This window comes from Pseudomyrmex gracilis, unplaced genomic scaffold (genome assembly GCF_002006095.1).
Source record: "Pseudomyrmex gracilis isolate BER0280 unplaced genomic scaffold, ASM200609v1 scaffold_43, whole genome shotgun sequence".
NCBI lineage: Eukaryota > Metazoa > Arthropoda > Insecta > Hymenoptera > Formicidae > Pseudomyrmex > Pseudomyrmex gracilis.
The window spans coordinates 592343-620091 of record NW_018020627.1 but is presented as its reverse complement, the minus strand read 5'-3'; the positions used below and the strand labels follow the sequence as shown (position 1 = coordinate 620091).

Here is a 27749-nt window from a genome sequence, read left to right as displayed (position 1 = left end):
ACGAAAAAAAAGATTTTGGAATTACTTTTTTTTAAGAGAAAGAATTTTCGTGCGTGTAACATCAAACGCTGTAAGTTTGTCGGAATTATCACGTGTGCTGAATTCGATCCATAAATGCCGTTTGGAGACGCGCCTGCGCTCGGCACCTGCGCTCTGGGGATCCTCGGCGACCTGAGTTCGCACGACGCGTTCGCGTTTGCTTTCCGATCTTGGACAGGACATCAACAACAAGCTATGAAGGTGTCCTGAGAGCCGACGCTCTTCTGAGAGATGAGCTCGTCGCCTTTAAAGCCAATCTGATACACGTCGCTTTCTGAACTCGCGGGGAAACTGCGGGAAATAATCGAAGTTCGATTATTATCAAGGAAAGGACAAGGTCTGATTGTTCTCACAAGCGTGCAGTTGTTGTTCGCGTTTGAATTTTTTTGTTTTTTTAAAACAATCTTCTGTCTTGATGCGCAGATGACGTTCAACGTGATACGATTCACGAATGTGCTGCTCTTCCTTCTGTGGTGGCCCAGCGTGACGAAGTGTCACAACACTCCCTGCAAATTCAATAGCATGTGCATGTGCTGGGTTCAGGACGATGACGACTACACCAAGTGGGACATCAGTTGCGTGGGGGTGCCGTTCGCGCGATTTCCCGGTAATATATCAGAAGAAACGTAGCGAATCGATTTTACACTTGTGATAAACGATCGTGAGGAAATGTTTTGCAAAATATTAATTGTTTAGACGTGGCGGAGAGCTACGTGGCTCAATTGGACATTGCCGGCTCCGGCATGCAAGTGCTGGACAACGACGCGCTCGCGAGTTCCGCGAGCGTCGAGGGTCTGGGACTGATGAGCAATCGGTTGTCCAGCATAGGCGAAAAGTCTCTGTTGTGAGTTGTTTTTCGAAGTTTAATTGTTGAAGAACTTGTTTTGTTTTCTTGTAAGAATTATCTTGCGTCTGGTAATTTTTCTGCGATCGAGAGATTAAATATTCTCAATATTTTTTCTTTTTTTTGTAAGAGGTGTTACGGACAGTCTACGTTCGCTGGACCTAAGCTACAACTCCCTCGAGGACGTGCCTTTCAAAGTTTTTTGCGATCTCAAGAAATTAAATTTTCTCAACATGCACAGGTACACGATAGACAGCAAACAAGTTTGACTTTTGCTACATTTTTTGCACAAATCGAGATTTTAGTAAAATTGGAATAAAATTTTTTAAATAAAAAATTGAAGTAAAAACGATTTTTTAAGAAAATACATAAAATTTTTATCAAATATCAGCAATCATTTGACGTCGTTGGACGGTGACTGGGGCCGCACTAAGGACACCTTGACGGACGCGTTCTTCGGCGACAATTCGATCGCCGAGGTGCCCCAAGTCTTCTCGAGTTTCAGCGCGCTGGTTTGGCTGAACTTGGACAGCAACAACATCGAGGAGCTATCCGAGAATTGCCTGCCGCCGAAAATGCACACCTTGAGTATCAACAGCAATCTTCTGAAGGAGTTCCCACAGTCGCTGGGGAGTCTGAAAGATCTCACTTGGCTCTACATGAGAGGAAACAACCTTAAGCACCTGGAACTGCCCGATTTCCGCAGCTCCAGTTTGGAGCTGATCGACGTAAGCGAGAATTCGATCGAGTGGATAAAAACCCCCATCCTGAACAACCGCACTCTGAGAGTGCGACACTTCAATCTCGACGGGAACAAACTGCTTTCGTTGCCGGCTCTAATGTTCGACCATCTCGAGATCAAGCGAATTCACTTGTCGTCGAACAGTATCAGAAACGTCGACAACGAGGCTTTTCACGGTCTGGAAGGCAGTCTCGAGTACTTGAACATGGAGAACAACAATTTGCCGGCCGTGCCGAACGCTGTCAGTCAGTTGAAAGTGCTGTCGTATCTTTACCTGGCTAATAACGAGATCAGAAACATCTCGGGTGACGCCTTTCAAGAATTCGCGGACCATCTGAAGGCTCTGTCTCTCGCAACCAACAATCTCGACGCAGTGCCCGTGGCTGCTCTGTCCAGGTACTTCTCTCTCTTTAATACCGTTTGAAAAATTAATTTCCGTGAAAAAAAAAAAAAAGTAATTTTAAAACAGTTACATTGAATCCAGAAAATTAAAGTTTTTTCACGTTTATTTGTTACAAACATTTAAGTTCGTATTTCAAGAAGACAAGATCATGCAAATCTCTACTAATGCGCACGTAATTGCATCTCGAACTCGTAGTCGCGGGACGTGTGTTCTTGTGCCACATTCGCGAAGGAGTTCCTCGTAACAAGATGATAGATCGTAAAGGTCAAAATAAATAACACGGTGAGCGCGCGCGCGAGATACGAGTAACACGGGATCCTAATAACGGGAAGTTTGATGCAATGATGATCAATTTTTCGTAACAGATGCCAGAGGCTACTGCATCTGAATCTCGGCTATAATAAGATCTCTCACGTCGAGCCCGGGGATTTCGAGTGGGCGGAGGACCTTGAGATTCTATTGCTCAGGAACAACATCCTGACAAAACTGAAAGCTGAGACCTTCAAGGGAGCCGGTGCGTTGCCCGTAATCCTCTTGCGAAAGTTCTTTTGTTCAAGACACTGTCAATGATTCGAAAATTAAATTCCTTACGCCGCTTACTTTCAATATAGTTATGCGTCTGATTAATTAATTAAGAATGAAATTTATGTGTGCGCAATTTAATTTTATAAACTTTGATTTAATTTTGTTTGTTTTTTTTTTTAGGCAAGTTAGAAGAACTCAGTTTGTCTTTCAATCACCTGACGGAACTCGACGACAACTGCTTCGTGGGGCTTGAGGAGAGCCTGGAGATCCTAGAGTTGAGCTTCGCCTTCGCCACGGACGTTTTTCCACAGCGCGCATTGAGGCCGCTTCTGAACCTCCGCTGGCTGGTTCTGGACAACAACAACTTCCAGACCATTGAGCCAACAGCCTTTTACTCGTTTCAACAGCTGCAGTACATCAACATGGAATCGAACAGGCTGCACTATCTGCCCGAGAGAATATTTCTCTCGAGCGTGCATCCGGAATTGCGAGACGTCAAGCTGGGATACAATTTTCTGGAAGCGATTCCGGAGTCGAGCTTTCACAATTTAACCGAGCTGCTGTCTCTCGATCTGACCGGCAATCGAATAAGAGTCTTGTCGTCCGGCTCCATCGTGGACTGTCCGAAACTGGTAACCATATCGTTGGCCTACAACAGAATACAGAAAATCGAGAAAAACGCTCTATACGGCTTATCCAGTTTGCGCTTTCTTCATCTGGAGTTCAACAAGCTGACCGTGCTCGATCTGGCCGCGATCGCGGAAATCGGCGGTCCCGACTTCGCTCTGAACGTTTCCTACAACGCGATCGCGCTCGTCGATTCCGGATCGTTGATGAACAATCTCACCAGACTGGACATCGGATTCAACAACATCAGTTACTTGCCGGCGAACACGTTTTACGGCACCCCCGACATGAAGAGTCTGAACATGCAAAACAATTATCTAACAACGATCGAACCGGGTGAGAACAAATTTATCAAAATTAAAACAAATTCATTAAAATTTTTTATTATATAATAATATAATATTACGCGCTGTTTCTCAGGAACGTTCGCGCTTCCTCACTTAGAAACTTTGGACCTGAATCACAACAAGATAGACACATTGCGCAAGCAATCTTTCCACGGCCTGGAATCCCTGCAGCGGATGAATCTCGCCGGAAACGAAATCACTCAGCTGTCGACCGAACAGTTCAGAAACCTGAAGAATCTGAGGATTCTGAATCTCTCTCACAACAAGATTCGATCGTTGCCGAAGGACGCTTTCGAGGGCACCAGACTGGAAATCCTCGATCTCAGCCACAATAAGTTCACAGTCGTACCTTCGTCGTCGTTCTTAGAAGTCGGTTACACCCTGCGGGATCTGAACATGGCGGAGAATTTCTTGGATCATCTCGACTCGTCCGCTTTTCCAACTTCTCAATTGGTGTTTCTGAATTTAGCGCAAAATCGACTGACTATTCTTCCCGACAACTCGTTCGTTGCTCTGGGAAAGTTGTTGAGTTTGAACGTGTCTCAGAACATTCTCCAGGCAAACTTCAAAGAGCTGTTTCACTACTTGCCGGATCTCAGACAGCTTCACTTGGCCAGTTGCGGCCTGCGAACTATACCGCTACTGCCATTAACAAACTTGAACGTCTTGGATTTGTCTTTCAACAATGTCGATGAAACCACTGACAAGCAGTTTCAGTATCTGGAGGGTTTGAAGATTCTCTTGTTGGTAAATAACTCGTTAACATCGATGCCCGATGTTAGATTGAGTCTCTTGAGGGAACTCGACGTTTCCGGCAATCCTATTGAGGTGAGTTAACACTGAACTGCTTCTCGGGAAAAAAAAAACAACTAAAAGAGTCGTATTTGACAATTTTGCAGGAATTAATAAAAGAAAATTTTCTCGGCTACCCGAGACTAGAAAAATTAAACTTGAGGAACTTGAATCGGACCAGATTGGTGGATAACGAGTGTCTGCGACCTCTGAAATATTTGAAACATTTGCGAATTCAAACATGGCCGCAGGCAGACGGCTTTCATCTGCGCAATTTGCTGTCCGGCTTGCCGCTACGCACGGTCGAGATCCAAGTGACGGAACACTTGCTGAAGCATCAGATACAAAACGCTTTTACGAAGCAACTGAGAGAACTGACCATCACCGGCAGCGATCTCGAACTGATCTCTTCCGAGGCGTTCTCGACCATTGAGGGCGGCGAACTGATATTGAGAATTAAGGACACGCACGTCCAAAGACTACAGTCGGATATTTTTCTGTCGCTGACAAAGAGACTGTCGCAACTCACTTTGGATTTGAGGGACAATCATATCAACGAGCTCAGCCCGTCGATAATCTACGGAAATCTCTCATGGGAGACCGTAGGGACCAACATGGTGGCCGGTAAGCTTGCGATAAGTCGCAAGAGTTGCTCGATATAACATCGTGTTTTAATAAAAAAATTATATTAAAATATAATAGTTTTATATTTTACGAATTTTTTAATTACCAATTTTCAATTATTAATTGTTTTCGACAATTTTCTCATCAGGTGGACTGCAGGTGTCCGGAAACCCGCTTGAATGCGACTGCGAGATCGCCTGGTTGAGTCTCTGGCTGCGCAGATGGCTCAGAGAATCTCGACAGATTCACACGGCGTCGCAATCCGACGCCAGACAACTGAGGACCATAGCCGGCCGAGCTGTGTGCACGGAAACAACCCCGTCTTACTCCTCCGACAAGGTCCTATTGACTCTGGGAACTCCGCACACCGCCTGTCAAGCTTCCGCCCTGAGTTCGGGAAACTACGAACGACTGGCAACAGCCTGGCTGGCCTTCGTCTTCATCCTCGTTTTCATAGCTACTTAACCGCGAGTTTGTATCATAATCTCCTCGGATCTAGTCTTCAAAATCGCATGTGATTTTTTATGTAAGATGTTACTAGCAAAAGTGATTAAAAAGAATTGTAAAAAAAAGATCGTATCTCGTTGTTTCACTCGCTCGAGGAACGCGAGAAAAAAAGAGGGATGTCTCTCGCGAAACTAACAAGAACGACAAAGGAGAGTGTGGAAGAAAATTATTTTTTTTTGGTTTTATTTACAAACACAATGTGTGTTGTCGTGATTTCGTTTTGTGCTTTTATACAAATGGCGAAGGCAGAGAGAGAGAGAGAGAGAAAGAGAGAGAAAGAGAGAGAGAGAGAAGATATACTCGAGAATGGAAAAAGATTTCTCAAGAAATACAGACACAATGTCAACTTAAGGAATAAAAAAACAAGATAAAAAAAAAAAAAACATTCGAAGAGCAGAGAACTTGTTACAACGCGCGATGATATGAAAATATATGTACGTACTAATTATTATATTGCTTTCTTGCTTGCGAAAATCGATGAATACCTTTAATAATAATAATAATAATATTATTTTTTTTTTCCTAGACACTCTCGTCGCTTTTATATGATACAGTTTTGCGTGCCGCGGAAAATTTGAAAAAAATTTTCTTCGCGCTTTTACACGGGCGGCGCCTGCGTGTGTTGCAAACATCCCTCGACGTTTTCAGGCCAGTCGCAAACGTTCTCGTTGGGATTGAAAACCAGATTTACGGGACAGGGCATGTGGTGCTTGCGCTCGCCTTCGCACATGTAGTACATCGTGCAGTCGTTCTTGTCCGCGTGATAAGATATGTGATTGTCCTCCTCGTCGCACGTCACTTCGTTCGCTGCAAAACATTTGTTTCGATATTGAAACCTTCTGCTAACAAATCTCATCTCAAAATTCTCGGACACTTTGCGATTTTAATTTATTTTTCAATTGCGAGAAAGACAATTGTGATTTTTTTCACTTACGATCCTTGGTCGTATATTTGCCACTTCTCGAGGTGCTCTCATAGGGGCCGTCGTATTCCAGTTTGACTTTGTAGCTTTGCAGTTCCTTCTTCATTGCTTTGATTAACGGATATTTTCCCGACCCGCAGGATCCTCTGAAATCGTCCATGTCGACCGACCAGATCATGACGCCTCCGAAACCTTCTTCCTTAAGCCAGGCCATCTGACAAAAAGATATAAAATATTGTTTTGAATTTTTTTCTTGAATGTATATTTTTTTATACAAAAAACATTTTCTGTCTCCGCGCACCTTGTTGATCAGACTCCTCTCGTCGTCGAATCCGACCCACTGATCGTCTCTGTACGCGAACGGCACTTGCTGCTCGCTATCCCACACCAGAGTCGTGTTGTCTTCGTTCAAGAAGCTGCAGACCTGTATTTTTTAAAATACAAGAGATTTGATAACAAAACAAAATGTAATTAAATATTAACATAAAATAAAATTAATAAGATTAAATTTAAAACAAAATATATAAAAAAATAGAATTTAATTAAATAAATTTAAGTTTAAAATTAAATCAATTTATATTTATAAAAAAATCGGGCACCTCGTAATAGGACAGAAATCCGGCCTCGTTGGTGAAGTTACCCGCGACACCACCGCCGGACGCTGGCGCGCCGATGTCAAATTTATCCTTGTCGACTAACGTGAAGGATCTGCCGTACGTGGGCATTCCGATCATGAGCTTCTCCTTCGGCGCTCCTTGCTTCACCCATTCTCGCGCGCTGTAATCCTGATACGCGCGCGACGCAATGAAATAAAAGTGTGAATTTGAACATTTTTTATGCGATCCCAAATACTTACCACCGTTAATTTTTTCTGATAACTGGTCGCGCTTTCCAACGGGTACAACGGACTGTTGTGGCCGACCTGTGTCAAAAAAAACAGAATTTAATTAATTTAATTAATAATTTAAACATCGAATTTTTTATATTGAGACGAAAAAGAATACCTGTCTTTCCCATTGGCCATGGAAGTCGTACGCCATTACATTGATAAAGTCAAGGTATTTAGAGATTTCAGGAACATCGTATCTACAAAAAAAAAAACATTTGTTTTATTTTTTTGTTCGATTAGTTAGAAATTTCACTGTACAAAGAAGGTTACTGTATCGGTTTTTTATATTTAAAGTCTACTGTTGTGTGATATTTACCCTGCGGCGATAGCTTCGAAACTCGCAGGCACCGCGGCCGACAAAATTAGTTTCGGTTGGCCGGAGCTTTTCGCCTCGCCCTCGAAAGCCAGCCTGAGTTCCTTCAAAAGATTAACGTAGGCCGTTCGATCGTCGGCTCCTCTATTAAAAAAAACTCCATTTCAAAAAGTGTTCCATGTGTATTTTTAATAAAAACAAAAAAAAAAAACAAACCTTGGATACTCCCAATCGACATCCAATCCGTCGAATTTGTATTCTCGCAAGAAGTCGATGGCCTCGTAAACGAATTGATTCATTCGGAACGTGTTGCTGGTAAGTTCCTTGAAAGGTGTCGAGCCGAACGCCCATCCTCCGATTGCGAGTAGAATCTGAGGAAATTTTCGTGAAACACGAAGCAACGTGCCAGAGAGAGAGAGAGAGAGAGAAGATACGCGTGCGTTTCGCGAAGAGAAACTTACCTTAATGTCCGGATTCTTGTCGCGGAGTGCGATCAGTCTGTGATACATTTCCGCGTCCTTGTCGCTTCCTTCGGTGAGCAGGTGATCCTTCAAGGTGGCGAACGCGTATACCACGTGGGTGCAGAGAGTCGGGTCGATGTCTTCCGGACTGAATCGTCCCATTCCCGGTCTTTTGTGCGACCAGTTCGTCAGGTAACAAATAGTTTGCGCCTCTCTCTCTGCGAAAAGAAAAAAAAAACTTTCACTACGACGCGATTAGTCGTCGGACACTTGAAAAATTATCGTAGCTGACATTTCAATGTGATTTTTAGTAGAAATTCAATTTTTTTTTGTCGATTCGTGAAAGTAAATTTAAAAAAAGATCCTTTTGAGAGAAACTTAATTTACCGTTGACCGGAGTGTTGATGACGAGCTGCGTCGACTTTTGAAGTTTCTTCGACTTGCTGAGCACCTCCGAAACGGAAATCTTGTGCGGTTCCGGTTTCTTCACGATCGTCTCGGTGATGGTGGTGGCGACCGCGCTCCAGTCGACGTCCTTCGCGTTGGAGCCCCGCGAAATACCCATGAGTTCCTCCCTCATCGCGCCGATCAGAGGATAACGAACGTTTCCGCCGCAAACGGTGCCGTTGAAGTCGTCCATGTCTATCGTCCACACCATCGCGCCTCCGTAACCCTTGCTCTTCAACCAGTGCATCTTGTTCCTGATGGACTTCTCGTCGTCAAAGCCGACCCACTGATCGTTGTGCACCAGATAAGGCACCTTCATCTCGTCATCCCAAACGTAGGCGGCGCCGTTGTGCAACATTTCGCAAATCTGGAATCGAAGGACAACTTTGTGTACGCGTGTCGTCACACTCCTAGTTGTGACATTGCGCGGATATGTCGCTTGAAAACAAAAAAAAAACCTACGCTGGTGTTTTGACGGGATAAAAAAAAGAGGAGATACCTCGTAATACGCTAGGAAACCGGATTCCTTCGTGTACTCGCCGGCTTTTCCGCCTCCGTTGGACGGCGCGTGCACGCGGAAGTTGGCGGAGTTCGAGAGGGTAAAGGACCGGCCGTACGTGGGCATTCCTATGATGAGTTTTTCCTTCGGTGCGCCCAGCTTGACCCACATGGTGGCCGCGTTGTCGACGCTCAATTGTTTCTGCCATTCCGAGTCCAGCGACGAGGCGTACAGCGGGGCGTTGTGACCGGTTTCGCGCTCCCATTTCCCATGGAAGTCGTAGGCCATGAGATTAATGAAGTCCAGGTAACTGTGTGTGAGAGAACGAAAACAGAAAACACACAAACGCGTTTTGAAGTGTGAGAAAATGCAGATCGCGCGAATTCACAGCGAAGTTAATTTTTATTTGCACGTACCTGGCGACAGCGGGCACGTCGTATCCGCTCTTAACATTGTCAGGTCCGACCGGCACCGCAGCGGTCAGCAGGAGACGCGGTTTCTTCTTCTCCTGCGCCTCCGCCTCGAAGGCCTCCCGGAGCTCTGCGAGAAAGCGATGAAAGATGAGCTCGACGGTGGACGACTCGCGAGTGGAAATGTCAGGTGTTCCACGTATTTCGCGTTTGTTCCATTGGAACAAACAAGAGCTAATAATTAATCCTTATCGAGATGCGGTGCGTCTGACATTTCCAGTCGTTTGCTCTTTTCGCGTGTCTTTACCCTTCAACAGCAGAATGTAGTTCTTCTTGTCGTCCCCACCCTTCGGATATTCCCAGTCGATGTCAAGGCCGTCGAAGTTTCTGTCCCGCAGATACGGTATGGCGCTGTAGATGAAGGTTTGTCGGGCGTATCTCGTCGAGGACACGTCCTTGAACTTTTGCGTGCCGAAGGACCAACCACCTGGTCAGAGATACCGAGGAGATCGTTTTATTCGACGGATTCGCGTGATAATTTTAAACAAAAACTCATTATCGCGCGACGCCAATTGCATATATACGGGGATTGTGTCAATAATTTAACGGGGGACTCGACAACGACGCGCAGAAAAGAAATCGAGCTAAAAGGAAGCTTACCGATCGCAAGCAGAACCTTCAAGGACGGGTTGGCTTTTTTCAGATTTACCACCCTCTCGTACAGGCCGGTCTTGCCGTCCTTCGTTTCGTCGTTCGATTCGAAACTAGTCAGTTTGTTTTTCTTCAGCCAGCCAAAGGCGAAGATAACGTGGGTGCAGAGGTCAGGTTGAATGTCCTCCGGCAAGAACTTGCCGATCTTCGTGCGATACTGAGACCAATTTGTGTAATAGCACACCAGCTGTGAGTAAAGAAAACACGTCGAATTAACGCAGAAACTTTTTAATTAAAGAAAAATAATCTTCTTTGTTTAAAATATTCCGAGATTACGCGCGCAGAGAAATTTACTATCTCTGAACACCGCTGAGATTTGTCGAAACTGGACTCTAAATTTTTTCGGACTGTCCATTTGTCTTGCACAATTGTTAATTAATAATTGTTAATTTGCGAATTAATTAATTCAAACGTCAGACACGGCCGTTTGAAGCAAACCGACGTTTACCTTGTAGTCGTTTGTCTTGCCAGGTTGAAGCTCGTTCTTCGTGCTCTTGTTGTTGACACGATTTCGCGTGACCTTGAACCTGTTGACACTGGCTGAGACTTCCTGATCGTTTGAGATCGACGGCGCGGAAGTCGTCGGCCTGCGGAATCTCTTCCTCGCACCTGATGATGATGATGATGATGCACACACAATCACCGGATAATTACGTAAATTCGTTTCGATTCTCTTTCCGCGCGGCGGAAAATTACATAATCTCGGGCATGCACGAATATATATGTTTCAACGTTGCGTAAGATTTTTCGCGCTTATACACGACACGAAACCTCGAAAGGCAAGTGCCTTTCACCCGTTTGAATCGATTACCCTGGAACCGTTTTGCATGTGTGACGCAATATCAACGAGATCCTTTTGCTGCTTTTTCGGATATAATATTGTTGTTGTATAATACGACGAGCTCTTTTGTGTGCGACACAGGAAACGGAATTTTGTCTCGCGCAGGTGTAGACGCTCTTGGACGGATAAAGAAAAGAAAAGAAAAATTGACGTAATCCAAAGTGGGCGATTTGTTATGTCGCGGGAACTGAAGATCCTGATGTAACAACCGTCGCGATATTACATTGTTGATCAATAGCCGGTAATGAGTCATTACTGGAAAGAGGTTTAATAAGCAAACCCCTCAATTCAAGTGTCCCGAATCGTCACGACGGTGGTGATTAGCTCAAACGCGGGATTAATAAACGGTGGAAATAATTACGGGGTTACCTTCGGCATGTTGGAGAAGGCCTAGAAGCAACACCGCGAAACAGACGAGTAGCAGCCTCCGAGTAGAACTGCTGATCGATACCTGAAAAGAAAGTGAAGGTGGAGATATAAGCGCAACAACTACAGGTAAGGTAACAATGAGAGTTTTTAGTGCGAGACTTTAACGCGCCGCCGTGTATCACTTTCGATGAAATTTCTCCGAACCGGAGCACGTCTGAAGAACAAATAGTCACATTGCATTGTTGACGAATGTAAATTGGCAGAGAATTTCGGCTCTTGGATGTATTGTCAGTAAATGTGTAAAAAAAGTCAGAAGAACTTTTTGAGAAGCTATTTCATTTTTTATATTTTGTTTATGATAGTTTGTTGTTTTGATATTTTGTTTACCTCAGGATATTTTGACATCATTTATTGTAAGTCAATTATTCAATTATTGTATTTTTTACATTTATTAATTATTTTTTTGTTTATTTATTTATTTATTTATTTATTTATTATTTATTATTTTATCATCAACAAATCTTGACAATATTATTAATTGATTTTGATGAAAACCGTTCAAAACGTTTGTTGATTTCGCCAATTTAAAAAGTAAAAATATTTGTCAATGCGCCAATATCTGCGGCTCTGTCTGAAGTTTTTACGCGCTCCTTGTTCGATATACGTGATTGCTGAAAGCGGTGCAGTTCATTAACATAATTCGTATTTTTACGAGACAGAGTTTTTAGTAAAGTCGAATTGTTGGTTTTTACAAGAGAAAAAAGCTCAAGCAACTCTTTTAATTCTATCTTTTCTAGACTTGCGGTTGCGCAAGTTGTGTCAATGCAAAGAAAACGGCAGGCAGTTTGTTTCTTAACTCTGCATATTTCTCCTGTCATGTGCACAACTGTTCATGCGCGATGAGGTCAACGACCCGAGAGATACGGTTCTCCGGTCCGCGGGTATATTATTCATCGGTCTGCATCGGTGTGTGTGCTGCAGGGGAGAGAAATTTACAATATCGTTTATATTCGCGTTCGATTAGCAATCCCGCGACGAAGACAACGGCGAAAGTCTACTAACGGCGGGTTTGTTATTGCGATGCCGACAATCAAATTACCGATCGCAAATTGTTCCACAACAGACGACAACGAGGATTACGAGTGCTCTGTGTTGTGCGAAGGAAAATGAATTGGTAATCGAACGTAGAACGCCGTGGGAGGTTAATTGGTTACAAACCTGCCTCTCTCTCTCTTTCTCGCGCGCTCGCGCGCGCGAATGCTTAGAATAATTCGAGATTACATCAGAACTGAAAGTAAGTATATCACAAGCGATAATAAAATCACCGAGAAAACTGACACGCTTTTCGCACTTTTCTTTTTTTTTTTTTTTTTATCTCTCTTCACTTCTCATCACGGATTTGTCGCGCGCTCTTTTTTTCTGTCACAGATACTAGTCACATTTTAACAAAGTTTTCGCTTTTCAAGTCGCGTATCGAATCGCATAAACTTTTCAGACGAGCGTTTTTATTGTTTCAAGTCGCCGAGTTTGAATGCGACTGTAATTTATTCCATTTTAGCGGATAAGGTGCTTGACCGATCGCGTGATTCACACCGGGCGACCGTTTTCCATCCGTTCTTGAGAAATATCTCGCGGCCCGCACACAACACAATAATGTAATGTAATCGCGATGCGATTTTTCTGAAGTACTTACGGACAAACGCGCGCAAACAATCGTCTGATCGCTACGATAGTTACATGTGGAATCGAGAAAAAAGATTCGAAACGATGTTCGTTGGCATCCGAGAAATGCAGAAGGTAATTGTTAGATCGCGTTCCAGCAATTCATCGTTAAATAAACGCGCATAGTTGCATGTAAATCCGCGGAATTACATCGGAGAGGAAAACAAAAATAGGTGAGCGAGCGTGGCCAGCAGAGTGTAAAAAACATTCCGGAAAATAACTTCACGCTTTAGATATTATGTTCCTTCGGAATTCAGGAAAAGAATTTTAATTTACAAAAGGGAGACCTCGCGAACTCGCACAGATTGTCTGATTTTAATAAGAAAAAACACTCGTAATAAATAAATAAAGTTTTGATCAATTTAAATCAAAGAATGGGACTTTATAGCCGTTTTACAAGTTTTGTTTAACGTGCAAATTAATACACGTGGAAGGTTAAATGGATAATTCATATAAATGCGAAAGTAACATCCTATAAGAATTTTTTTTAGAATTGTTATTCAATTTAAATTATCTGCGTGTTGTATTAATTTACACGTTAAGCGAAAATATAAATTTCGCACGTACGTCCAGCGTACAAGTGGCTACAAAGTCCCACATTTCTCTCTTGATTTGTTATTGAAGTTGTATTATTTATTTATTTGTCACGACATTTTTTTTCAATAACAAAATTAAATAATCTGTGTAGGTTTGCGAGATCGCACAAATTAACATTCCTTTCCTCTTGTTTAGTAAATATTCCATTCTATTTTGAAATTAATATATTCAAGTACTGACGACTCTCTCGCTCGATCTTTCTCAGAGATGAAATATCCGCGAAGTATTTAGCACATTGGAAGTGCAATCTTTCCTCCCTGAATTATCTCCGCCGTACGATCATCAAAGACAAAGCGGGATTGTTCGTACGCTAATCGCACGAAGTTTTCACTCCCGCGATGAAGAGATCGCATTACACGCTCCATCGCGTTTTCTTTTTCTTTTTTTTTTTTTTTTTCTAAACAACGACGATGATCGGCAAGCGGGATGAAACATCGAAAATAGTCGTTGTAATTGATCGTTATCGTTCTCGCTTGTGTTTAATTATTATTCGCAAAGGAGGAAAGCGCTTCGGCGAATCGGTCCGCGAGTTTTTCGAGGCCATGGCCGACGAGCGGATTGTTTTTTTTTCTTTTTTTTTAGTCGTCCGATCTGTATTCCAGCCACGAGAGTCTGGAAAGTTCTTAACCTCGTGAACCTCCTCCTCCTCGCGGAGATTGCTGAATGTCATTACGCGACATGGCTTTAATGATATTCAGCGCGGAGCGCGCGCGCGATTTCCCTCCCCGCTTTTATATCAATACCCCGAGCCGTTCTCTACCGCCGTGTCTTCGTGTGCGACGACGACGGTGAGTTCGATATCTCTCGAAGAAGTGAAACTTCTCTTTCCCGCCGCGTCCTGCAAACTGGCCGTTCCGCACGACGACGTGCCGTTTATCGAAGAGAATGAATTTTATTTAATTTTTTTTTTTTTTTTTTTTTGATCGAAATCGGAGAACTTTAACAACGCTCCGTGTCACTTCTAAAAATGTTTGCGTTTGAATCGAATGTTTTCCTGTTTCTGATTCTCCTCGATTTCAAGGTGGAGCTCGCGACACGAATCAACGAACAATATGTGAAATTTGCGTCCGAACGATGTGAAACACACGTTTCAAAAATCGTTTCCTCAAAGACTGCGCTTGTAATGCAGAAGCTTACATAAATTGACATAAGATGTCAATGACGGAGGAGAAAACGATAATTGCAATTGTAACATTTTCAGTTCCCCGATTTCACTTTGCGCGAAGATGCGTGTGTGCAAAAAGATTGCCTGGACTGACGAAAAAAAAAAAAAAAAAAGAAATAGACATCGAGCCGTTCAAACCCGTCATTAAAATTGCGGTTTCAGAGCAAATCCCGTTTCACAACATCTTACATGCGCCTCTCGCCGCGTTTTCTAAAACGTTATTTATCTTCCATAAACGTCACCGCGTGTAAACGCGAGCGAACAAACGAGAGCGCGCGCGCACGCTCCACATTCGCTCGCTGCATCGTTCACACAATGGTCATATCTCGTCGAAACGAAAAATTACCCGTGCCCGCCCCCTTTCTCATTTTTTCACCTCATTGCTCATTGTCGAGAGCGCGCGCTCTCGCATCCAACGTGAGAGCGAGTCCACGTTACACTTCTTCTTCCTCGGACCTCCGAGGTGACTTCGTTCGTTAGCTCGGGTTATTAATTAAACCGAGATACGCGGGGAGATTAAGTCTCACACGTCTCTAGCCCTCGTCTCTCCTCGGGAAGAGAAGGGGATTTGCATACAAGCGTGCGCGCAAATCCTCCGCATCGTAGTCGCGGAGAGAGCGAGAGATTTTCTATGTAGCCTTCTTTTTTTTTTTTTTTAGAACGCGGGTTCCTATTGCGCGACTCCTTCGTACACACAGCCATTTGAGTATCCGTGACTTGGCAGGATGATAATTTCCAACGTTCCTCTTATATAGCAACGCTGTGCAACGTCCCTCGCTCGCGCGCGCGAGTCTAGCCGATGTGTAAAGGGAATGTGTTTAAATCGCGACGTGTCGGGTTTCGTCGACCTCTCTTCTCACCGTAGGAAGAGGTGCACGACACGTCACGCGAGCGCGCGGCAATCGCGAGATTTTTGCCGGACTTGTCCCGAATACGGTCTTGTATATATGATTTCTTCGCGCGGCAGAACACGATCGGTGTAAATCTTCTTCTCTCGCGAGGGAATTCGAGATTGTACCGGTTTCAATTCCTTCTCGGTGTGTTTCTCTTCTTGCGATTAGCATCTGAAATCGCGTTGTGAAAATCAACGCAAGTCCGCGCGCGTTACCGCGTCGCGTCCTCGTTTTACGTTCGAGATACGACGAGCGAATAGCCGGGAGAGAGAGAGAGAGAGAGAGAGAGAGAGAGAGAGACGCACACACAGGATGCGAATGGGAGATGCGCTCTTGCCGGTCGATTTTTGCGGCGGATTCTAGATCGACAGATCCGCTCATCCGTGAAAATTTCACCAAAGCACCTCAACGACGATGTTCTCCGCGCGCGTACTTCTTTCCACGTACGCGCGCGGAGTTCGGGATTTTCGAAAGTTACCCGCCTGTTGTCGTAAAGGTACGCGCGCCGTCCCAGACTCGACCGTCTAATTGTTGATTCGCCGCCAACGAGAGAAATCGATTCTCAACCGTCGCCTATTAAGGGGGAAAATGCAATTATGCGAACGATTATGCGCGCGCGCGATCGGTATCGGTTGCACGACGTTTTCCCTTTTTCTCGCGAACGTAGACAAAATTCATGTGAATTTTGTCGTCAACAATTTTCTGTTCCAAAAATATTACTTTTGTATATAATCGGTTGAAACAGGCCTCAAATCAAATTCAAAAATCAAAATAAACTTGGATGCGAGTGATCGAAAACCGTTCTTAACATCAACTGAATCTTCTATTGCTCACTACGATCGATTAAATTTACAATCGTCATAATTCGAACTTATCATTATTGATTACGGTCATTTGATCGAGAAACGGCTAATTGCGACTTCGCATATAATTGGTACTTGTCAGAATCACGCAGCATTTATTACACCTTCGATCACCGAACACGGTCTGGTCGGTGCGGTTCGGTGAAAATCATCGCGTTCAAATTGGGTAATTTATACGTGTGAGTCACGACGCGGATCTCTTTTACGCGCAAGTAAAATAGTGGAAGCAAAGCGGCGCGTGAGAGATGCAATGAGGATTTTATTCTCGCCTGTAAGCTTTCTTTTCGTCCGTGCCGCGTTACATTTACCTGGTTTACACTCGAGTGCTCTCATTCCGCAGCCGGCGCGGAACTGAGACGCCCTTAGAGATCTCTTGAATTTTGAACGAGGTTATTTACACTTTGCTTCCTTTTTTGAATTTTTATGTAAAAAGTTCGCAACTGCGAATAAATAAACTCCGGCTCTTCGGCAACCGGCGTCGTCGGCTACGTCATTCCGTTCCGCGCGCGTATATTACACGCGAACGGAACGATTATTACTCTTCTTACGTGTTCTTGCGGTTTCTGTATTTTATATAATGAAATAGCAAATTTCTCCGACAGCTCTGATTTCTGTTATATATAGTTTTTTTTTTTTTGGATTAATATTGCGTTTCGCGCTGTTTTCCGCGCGGCGTCAAGCTTTCTTCTTTCTGCTCGAATTCCGCAACGTTTCCCCAAGCGCATTCCTTATTGAATTACTGTCGTCGACCTCTCCGCGAGCGTAAGAATAGAAACGTTTTCCCGTCATACACACACAGTTGTTATTAATTCCAACTCGACTTCAACGGCGACGGCAAATCTCCAAGCCGTTTGCCTTCGTTAACAACTTCGATGTAACAACTTCTTTTGTATGTTGCAAAATGTGAAAGCGAAGGTAAATCGTGCGATAAAAATAAATCGTGTGTAAAAATAAACTTTTTGTCAAATATGTTGCGTGTACGAAAGACGCGAAAAAAAAAAATCGAAACGATAAATTTTCAGAGAAGAGAAATTAAATGTTGGCGAACTTCGCGCCGTGCAAATTCCTCTTCTGTTCGATCTTCAAGCTCCTTCGTCCTTTGTATAGGAATTGAATTTCTACGTGACGAATTTTTGTGCCGAATTGCTCTCGAAAACGTTGTGTCGCGTCGCGAATTTGCGCGTCCGCGGCTTTCCTCCTCATTTTACGCGCGCGTGCCGTCGCTTATACATTTTTACGCCTCCTTCGCACGGTTCTCGAGAGCCTTGCGCTCCTTTTCTTTCCGCGCTCTCCATTCTTTATTATTTTTTTCTTCTTTTTTTTTTTTTTTTTTCCACCGCGCCCGACACACGTTTTCTCGCGCCGTTACACGACTCGCCGTTATTGTGGTTTTTGCAATCAGCCGGAGATTAAAATCAAAGGTTCGGATTCACACAATGGCGCATCTCTCGGAAAGGTACGACTTATTGTGAATGATCACCGTGTCGTCAATTTCCCGGCTGTGGAAAAGAGACTTTGTCTCACATCTCGCTTGTCTCAGCGTCAAGAGTCGTAACTAATTAATTTCTTCGTTTTTTGGATTTTTTTTCGAAAACCGTTAGTCGTACAAAAAAAAATAACATATGATAAAACGTTCTTCTTTACGTATTCACCAGAGACTTTACTATGAACTAGTTCGAGCGATTGAATTTGTTATTAACGTGTAGAATGCAAATTCGCAAATGTCCTTGCGCGTGTCTAACGTTCGCACAGTTTTGTTCGCACGACGCGATTGAGTCGCGGTTGTGAAAACGCGACGATTGAATAAATTTTGCAATAACTTCATCGAGCGTCCGCTCACGAACGTCGCAAAAGCTCTGGCGACAATTAAATGTAAATCGCAACCTGATTCGTTTTACGACCCCCCCGTCGAGCGATAATTCCCCGACATAAGTCGATTATGAAAACTCGAAAGGCGAGGCGAGCGCGCGCATACGTTACTCGGCGCATTAACGGTAATTTGCGCGCTGACGTAACAATTGCTAGAAGTGCGCGCGGGAAGCTTGCTCCGTAATGACAAGTACGATTCTCATTTTTGTCTCGTCGCGACCTTAAAACTCGCTCTCGTGCCTTCGATCTTGAATTTCTTCTCGACGCGCAATGACGCGCATTCGTTCATGACCGCAAACCGATTATTATCATCCTTTATCCGGCATTAATTTATGCCTCGCGCCTATCTTCTTTGTCTTCTTTCTCTGCGCACGTGCGGATCTTGTCATTTTCTGCGAAGCTCGTTGGAGTTGCGCTCGTTGCATGTCAAATTAGACACGTGCGTTACACTTTCGTTACGACATTGTTGCCGCGTTTTTTCAGAAGAGGAAAAATTTAAATAAAATTTTCCCACGCGTGTCAACGATTTATTCGATTGTTTGCAAACTTCGGAAGCTTTGTTTACTTCGCATTTGGAATTTCCGGAAGTTCGCGCTTTTTTAGTTTCGCGCGGTCAGTTTTTTCATTCAACTTTCACCAGAAATTTGAATTCCCCACGCGCGCGACTCCGTCAACTCGCGAGATTTTGAATCGAAAAACACGATCAGATTATTGTCGGTCGCCAATTAGTCGCTTAACCTGAAATCTCGGGTGAAAGCTCGTGAGAGATAAAAAAAAAAAAAAAAAAAAAAAACGGCCTACTGTTCTTAATCTCATTAATAGTTTCCATTGAAACCTACTTGGCCTTCCATCGTGTAATCGTATTACGTATCGTTTATATTTATGTGTTTCATATATATATATCACTTTACGTCATCTCAACTGTTTCTGCGCTCGTTACATTTTTAATCGAAATTTCTTTTTTCAAAGGCGAGAACAAAAAAGGCGCACGCGCGTATTATTTTTACGTTTTGCCGCACGCAAGTAGAGTTTACATCCTTTGTTGGGTCTGTAAAAACATTATGCGGAGCTGCGAGTTCCGTCCGCATCGATGAGCGCGATCGATCGCGCTCCCGTCGTTTTTCCACACGGTTTCCCCGGGAGTTTTTTTTTTTTTTTTTTTTTTAGCGCTCGGTCTCTGTCGTGTAAGCAATTAGAACGTCGTGCAACACCGACGACGTAATGCAACGTCACGTCTGTCGCGCGGTTGTAACAATATGAATTACGGACACGCGCGGTTTTTTTTTCCTTTTACGACCGACAAAGAAGGGGATACTCGCTCGCGCTCGCGCGCGCGCTCATTAACAGCCAATTAACGTTTAACCCGCGGTGAAAGTGCCGACGCGACGGCGGAAAGAAAAAAGAAACTATCTATTATTCTTTTCTAATCATTTCCGTTAGTTCGCGTACGTTCAGTGCAGTTACGCCGAACTTTCCCGAAGTGCAATCTATATTCCTCACGTTTCTCTCACAGCTTAGCGCAATTTGTTTTTTCTCTCCCGAGACATTGCGACATCCCAAACCACATTGTTTATATAAAAAGACATTAGATTTTATTAGCTCTAATTCTGAACCTCTCAATCTTTTGTTCTTTCGAAACTCTTCAAAAATCGTTAAAAAAATTACGTAAAGATAGTTTTTTTTTTGTTTAAAAATCGAACGTAGAAAAAAGACGCCAGACTTTTTGCAAAATTGTTTAAATATCTTGAAATCACATAAAATGCGTCAGATCACTTTTAAGACCGAGAAAAACGCGATTCGGAATTAGAGTATCAAATATCTTGAATCGTCTCTTCCGTGACGGAAGAGAACGTCGTTACATTGCGTTTTGTTTTTAATCTTATGATGTCGCTTATGCTACAAAATAAATTACTTGTCAATGAATTTGCAATTCCAATCTCATGTTGGTTCTTGATTAGAGCAAAATTGCAACTTTCTTCCGGACGTCATTTCAGCGCAATCATCCGCCGATCAAGGCGCTTCTCTCATTTAGCGCATACATCCTTGAAGACTCCGATAATTGGATTAAGTTATTGCAAACCGATCATCCCGTCTTTCTCATCCAACTATAGTTTGTCGCGTGATTACGTCGCTCTGCTCACATCAATTCGACGACGCTTCGAACGTCGCGCGCAAGTTCTTGCGCCGCGTCTTTTCCATTCCCGATCGCGAAACTTTTCTTTCAATTAGGGTTAGGGGGAGGGGGCGGCTCGCTCGGTTGGCTCTCATTATTATAAATCTTCTCATTAAAAAATATAAAACCGCGTTACCTCACGACGCGTCATTGTGACTCGCTATCAACCGAAGATCGATCTTTCTCATCATCTCGCGACGTTTGCTCACAATGATTGCGCTTTTGTATAAGTCTCTCTTTCGCGACTTGAAACAGTTGTAACAATCTTTTGATTTCTTTTTTCTTCCCATAGATAAAGCGCACGCTTTATTCCGACATGCGTGCGCGCACGTGTAACATTTATATAATGTGTCTCGCTTTCGAGATCTCGCATCTTAAGTCAACACGTCAAATGTGTAGGACGGTAAGTAATGAAGCAGTTTTTAATTTATTTCCTAAGTGTTGTGCAACTTGAATTAGATAATTTGAAATTTTTTCTTCCTCATATCGCACATTTTACACAGAAGAATATTTTATTTATTTTTTTTTTTTCAGTCAAGAAATACGAAGTCAAACGCGCTGTATGTATGTGCAAAATATGTAGTTTTTATAAATATATTTCTTTAATGCGTCAATTTTGATAAAATTAAATTATTAAGCATCCAATGTGAATTTTCGAATTGAGTCCAGTTCGAATTACTAAGTGTATTAATTTAAAAAATATAATATGTAATTAATGTAAAAAATATCATATACACATATTTCCAGCGTTTGGTTCTTGAAATCCTCATTTCTTGATTAGATACTAAAGGATTTCTTCTAAGGACTATTCGTTAATTATTTGTTATTTTGCAGAATGTTTTGACAAGACGGGTCGCTCTCGACGAAGACGGCCGAGACTCTTCACGGCGCACGGTGCATTGAGCAACCGAAAGAGCAACGCGCGCACGAGAGACGAATTTCACTTTCCAAGTTAATTAACCTTGAATGACGCACGAGATGTTATCAATTTATATGTAGTACAATACTTTCGTAAGAAAATTCATCCGACCATTGTGCGAGTTTTTTCGCACGATATTTCTCACCGGCAATTATCTCCGCTTTGTATTCGTCAATTAAAATCAATTCGCGACGTGTCGCGAGACTCGCGCGCGTACGTGCAAATTTTTAATATCTCTCTCTCTCTCTCTGTCTTCGAGATTTTTTCCCGGCGGATTTCTTGTCATGTATATATTTCGCGACTGGAGTTGACTTTCGACGCCGAAAAACAGGATTGACAAACAGCCGTTCGGATATCCTTCGGACGTGACGAACATTTAATTGTTGCAAGAAGTATTTTTTATTCTCCTCTTTTATTGCACCATAATAAAAGTAAAACGTTCGATTGTTCGCGTCAATTATCGCGATTTTTTTTTTGACATTACGCGCGCGTCGTCGCGATTATATCTTCACACATTTTTCGAAATTATTTCATCCACGAGTTGAAACGAATATTAATCGCGTAATCCCGAACTGTTCAAAGTTGCGACACAAGCAGCCGAAAGCCACACGCGAAAAAGCGGCAGCAATAAACATCGAGACGAATCGAGAGAATCGACTCTCTGATTCCTAGCACGCGCGATTTTATTGCAACGACAATAAACGACCGAGACGTGAACAGTTTGTTTTTTTTTTCCTCATTTTTGTGGCATTTTTGTTTCTAAGATTCCGCAGAATCGACCGCGGTAATCCACATGAGTCCGTGTTTGCGACTTACATAAGAACAACCTGTTAAACACGTCGGCAGGGTCCGGACGCGTTTTAACCTGGAAACGACCCGAGCAAAAAAAAATCCGCTCTCGTCCGAGCAAACTGTCGAGCGCAACCGTCGACAATCTGGACGTCGTCGTCGCCGCGTTCAGGTAGCAATGGGATCGATACTTTCGCCGATCTTGCGTATCCGAACCCGACGGGAAAGCGTATCGTAAATATTACACCGCGACTAAATCACATCGAGCGTATCGCATACAGAAATTAATCAATTTTTTTTTTTTGGTCTCCCATTATTCGCAACAAAACCAGTTTCACTCGATTCGAACTTAATTATTGCGAGATGATTAACGCGAATTAATCGTAAATCGAACATATCGATGTGTGAACACGTGTCTAGTGCGTTTTTTTTTTTGCGGCGCTTTTACGCGGTGTCTTTGCGACACTGTGACACACACGCGCGATTATGCAGGTGAATCTTCGATTTTTGTTTCGATATTGAGCGCCGATGTTGTCCCCTCCTCTTCCTCCTCGTCGCACATCGGAATGACGTTCGCGATTCGTTTCCAGGCTACGCACGTTTGCGAACCGTTTTCACCTGACTTCCGCTGGAGGGGCCTTTGGGGACACCGCGCGTCGCGCGCTTACGAAACTCGTTGGTTTCCTGCTGCAGGACACCGCTGCGATGTGTCTATAGACAGACTTGTTCACTTCCTATTTTTGCCTTTTACGGCGTCGATTAAGTCAGTTTTTTTTGACGAGAGACGTCGCAACGAAATGTCACATCCATTGATGTGACGATTTTTTTTATTGCTTGATAATTTTTTTCAGACACATTCGATGTATTTGTTTGTAAAATCGAACTACTTCGTTGACGAGAAAATTAAAAGGATTTTATTTTCAAATCTTTCTGAGCAATAATTCGTTTTGAGTACGTTCAATATATTTATTTGTGTGTAAAATAATAATTACGTACAAAATCATTTATTGTTTGTATTATGTTTTATCTGACGTTTAGCAGCGTCGATAAACAAGTTTTTACATGGAAGAAATGTTTTAATTAATTAATTTCCGAGCTACTTTTTACACGCATACTAAAAAGAAGGTTGAAAAAGTTTGACTTTCTTTAAGGCCCGATAATTTTGCTGAGTGACAATTCTATTTAAGTTAACGTTTGATGTTTTCGTGTAACATCATTATTTTCTATTTTATGTTTTTATTGTTTGACGTTCGACGTCGTTAGACAATTTTGCATGTAAGAAATGTTTTCAAACCGTGTAATTAATTTTCGAGCACTTAATTCGCGTACACGTTAATAAGAAAGGGTTTTTTTTTTTATTCTCTTTAGGCAGATATCGCGTATGTAGGTTACGTTGGAAAGCAGCTGAGGTTGAACGACGTTGCGAGCTGCGCAACTGAGCCGCGCCGTTTCCACGTTGCTTCCACTCTTTTCTTTTTTTCTTTCATTCTAGATATTATTGTTCCACTTGTCATTATCATTCTCGCTATTATATGAATGCTCTCATACCACAGAGAGAAGCCTCTTATTTTCATAATTCCAGAGAACCACGCGACCGCGCTTTAATTATTTGCTTCGCATCGAGTACTCCCACTATGTACTTTAGATTTTTATTTGCGCACATTAGCGTAGAAAAATATAATTTGTTTTGCTATAAATAATATACATTGTTTCTCATTGTCTACAAGAGAGATTTCTCGTAAAAGTAATTAATGTCTCCTCGCGAGACGTAGTTTCACTCCGCGTAGTTTCTGCGATAGAGAGAAAAAAACGCGCGTAGTCTCTCTTCAAATTTATTTCCAATTTACACCGAACGCGCGATGTTTTGTTTTGATTTTTTACAAAACGTTCTCTTCACATTCAAGGACGCTCTTCTCGTCTCTAATCGCAATTCGATTCCGCACATCGTCCTTTCACCTGTCTGCTCACTTCCACCGGATTTGAGATGTTTACGCGTGCGCACTTATGAAATTTCCATCGCTGCAGCAAAAAACGTGATAAGTCGGTGATACGCGCGGTGATGGCCTGGATAAGCTTCCTCTTATCTTTTTTCCTCGCCCGATGCGACTTCATATATTCCAGAGACACACACACACACCCACACACACACACACACGATCTCCGCCGCTCTTTCACCTCACTTCCGGCCGATCTCGCGTTCGCGGCGCTAAACTTTGCTTTGGTATTAAACGAACCTCGCATTCGGTGAAAACGCATCTCTCTCGAGATTTCGTTCCGTTCGCGCGATTTTCTAACAGAATTGCGCGCGACAATGCGCGAGGAGAGACCCCGCCTCGGACATTGACTCGCGCGCTTCCATAGACTCTTCATTACAACGTTGTCACTTTCCTCCGCTTCTGTCGCTTCAGAAACCCGTTCGAATCTTCGCGTGTGCGCGGCGGTCCGGTAATTCGAGATAAACGCGCACAATGCGCGTCGTAACTGAGCGGGAAAAAAAATCGTAGATAGAAAGTCGGTGGAATCCGGTCCGAATTTCTTCTATCGAAGTCCACCCGATTCGGCGGCTATAGTACCTGTACGTACGTACGTTGCGCGCATTCACCGAGCGTGTGTCGCGCCTGTTTTCTTGTCGAGGAAATATTCCGCGCCGATTCCGCTCGGAACGTTGTCTGACGTTTTTATTTCTCGGGCGCGATAATTTTTTGTTGCGAGTTTTCTTCGACTTCCTATCTCTCGAATCTACACAGACGGCGCACGCTCGAAGTGTCCGCATCAGACGCGAGCAAAACATATTGCGAGATGTATTTTATATGATTAATTGAGAGATAAGATTATTTACAAGATTATTTTGCAAGATTGCTCGCCGTTTTTTCTTCCGACGACACGTTCGACGTTCAGCAACTCCACGAAGGTAATTGTAGACAGTATTTCACTATCAGGCGGATTTTTCCAAAGCGAATTATTATTTAAAATAAAATCGTTGGAATAAATAAAATATATTGTAAACAAATGTCAGATGTTACAGCTCAAACGGATATTTATCCGCGAGCGCGTAAAATGAATTATACGCGCACGCGTAAAACGCATCGAGACTTTAAAACAGAGCGGGACGTCGCGTTAAAGAATGAACGAAAGTGTGTTTGTTTCGACGCGCGATATATAAAATATCGCAAACGATCGATTCTCGGAAGTTTCACCTGTGCGTTCCATGTAACTGAAAGAAAACGAGTCTCTCTCTCTTTACCGTTACACCAACTAGTCACGATTAGCGACGCTCATTAATAATTCAGCGCGATCGTGGCTGCATCCTGCGCGCGATTTCGAATGGAAGAGAGAGAGATAGATAGATAGATAGATAGATAGAGAGACACACATCCTTTTCCTCTCTCGGAAGAATCGCAATTCGTTTCTCTCTCGACGAATGTAATTCTCTCCGAGCATCGGTCGAGCTTATAAATTAAATGTTAATACTTTCCTGGAAAACAGACTGAAAGAGAGAAAGGGGGGAGAAGAGAGGGCCACTTGAAAATGCTGCGGCAGTTTGACTTGTCATTAGCATTGTATTGCCATTTGCGCGACGTGTGCGGCAGCTTCGGGGCGTGGCCCCAGGATGAGATAGAAAGTTGTAATGTGCGATATAGATTTTGTAGCGCCGCGTGCGCGCGACATTTTGCAATCGGAAATCGCGCAGATTATTCTGCGCGTCCGAGAGAGAGAGAGAGAGAGAGAGAGAGAGAGAGAGAGAGAAATGCGAGAAGAGAGCTTTGACGGGAAGAAATATTTTTTCCCTCTCGAAAATTGCCGTGTTTCTCGATAATATATACGTGCCGCGCCGCAGTCTCTTGCGCTTTCTCTCTCGGACGAGTCAAGAAGAACGACACCAGTATTTGCGTACAATTTTTCATTACAAAAAAAAAAAGCCCGGAGCGAGCTTCTTCTCGCCCGAAATGAATCTCGCGAAGATGCGAGATTTATCGCTCACGAGATTGGAAGCGAGAAGTGAAAAGCGACGAGAAGTTCGCGGCGCGCGATTCAATTTGCACGGATGACGGTCCTCGGATCGACGATCCGCGCTTTCACAAAGCAAACAGGTGAATTCTCGCGGCGCGCTAAAAACGCACCGGACACTCAACAAAATTGTGACAGAATAACAATATATGCGTTTGCTTTTGTCTTAATTGATTGTCAATTCGTACGCGATTCGGGTGTGGAGAAAAGACTCCTCGCCCACGCGCGTCGAAATCACTCGACAACTTCGATGTCGCCGTTAGGCGGGGATTTATGCCGTTACATTGAAAAACTGCATCGGCGAGGTCGTCGCACGACGAAAGTGAGAGGACTCGCAGGTATAACCCGGAAGGACAGAACGAGTTCTCCACCGAAGGTCCTGGTATCCGCGAGTGCGTGTGCGTGTGCACGCACACGACCTGCCGCAGAATCCGATTTCTGTATCGTATCGCGGTGGGTTTTTCTGTGTATTTTTTTTATTCGACCGCGGACATTTTAATCGCGAGTTTTTCTATCGAGATTGAGCAATGTCGAAAGTATCGACGAACTAGCGACAAACGGCTCTGCTACTTCAACGTCTTTTAAATTCTACATTGATCTTTTTTTTTTTAGACCGGTTTCGGTAGTCTCTCGGTCGCGTGTGATGTAATAACTTCATCGCGAAAATCGGACGCGACTTGGGAACGGGGCCGCGTGAAAAATGAAAAACGCGATCGAACATCGCGTCGCGTTTCTTCGACGATCTCTCGATCTCGCAAAATTGGAGTTCAAATCGCGTTCGGAAGGAAACGATCTCTTCCTTCGACGAGACGATCTTCGACGGATATCATTGCTGGTCTCTTCCCCTCAAAAAAATATTTAGAGAAAACTTACAATTATCGATTGATAATAAAATTGTGTAAAAACTCACTCACCATCATTATTCCAATTATTCAAAACAATAACAACAACAACAACGGCCCGTGACTTTTAAGCACAGCGCGCGAACAAGAGATTCGACGAAAAATCTTTCCTCCTCCCGGTCAGTGTCTTTGTCGATGGGGGGAAAAAAAAACGAACAAGGAAAACTCAACAACAACTCGCGCGACAGAACTGCCGGCAGATCGGCGAAAAAAAAATTGTGGATCTCGTTGCTGATACGGATCAGTGATCGAGGATCCGTCGCCGCATGATCGGGGAACTATCACTGACAACAGTTCGGGAAACACTGACTGCCGTGGCAGACCAACCTACTGTCATTCTCTTTCTCTCTCTCTTCTCTTTTGCTCTCTTTCATTTTCCCTCTCTCTAGCCATGTCGCTCTCTCTCTCTCTCTCTCTCTTTCTTTCTCACACTCTCTTTTTCCTCTTCCTCTTACTTCTTGTGAACGGGGGGTGCACCCGTTCTCTCTCCGGCGAACGTTTTCGCAGCTCGCCTCGAGACGACGATGTCTTCGTCGG

General features: G+C 43.4%; 2 protein-coding genes across 2 annotated transcripts; one reads left to right on the top strand and one right to left on the bottom strand.

Annotated features, from left to right (window-relative positions):
- Positions 1–177: 177 nt before the first annotated feature.
- On the top strand, positions 178–5833 carry LOC109853108 (chaoptin). The gene is made up of 10 exons (XM_020424883.1): positions 178–376; positions 463–646; positions 736–883; positions 1014–1124; positions 1275–2021; positions 2394–2542; positions 2734–3516; positions 3601–4355; positions 4427–4943; positions 5092–5833. Exons 2-10 carry the CDS (start codon positions 463–465, stop codon positions 5406–5408), a joined length of 3711 nt encoding a protein of 1236 aa, XP_020280472.1. The 5' UTR covers positions 178–376; the 3' UTR covers positions 5409–5833.
- LOC109853109 (probable chitinase 3) lies at positions 5616–27521 on the bottom strand. The gene is made up of 17 exons (XM_020424884.1): positions 27225–27521; positions 11313–11394; positions 10551–10711; positions 10052–10289; positions 9699–9878; positions 9398–9521; positions 8982–9291; positions 8423–8849; positions 8036–8253; positions 7791–7945; positions 7578–7718; positions 7377–7458; positions 7229–7294; positions 6972–7157; positions 6674–6796; positions 6385–6586; positions 5616–6257 (listed from the first exon to the last, which is right to left on the bottom strand). The coding sequence occupies exons 1-17, from the start codon at positions 27228–27230 to the stop codon at positions 6049–6051; spliced, it is 2910 nt and encodes a 969-aa protein (XP_020280473.1). The 5' UTR covers positions 27231–27521; the 3' UTR covers positions 5616–6048.
- Between the last annotated feature and the right edge of the window lie 228 nt (positions 27522–27749).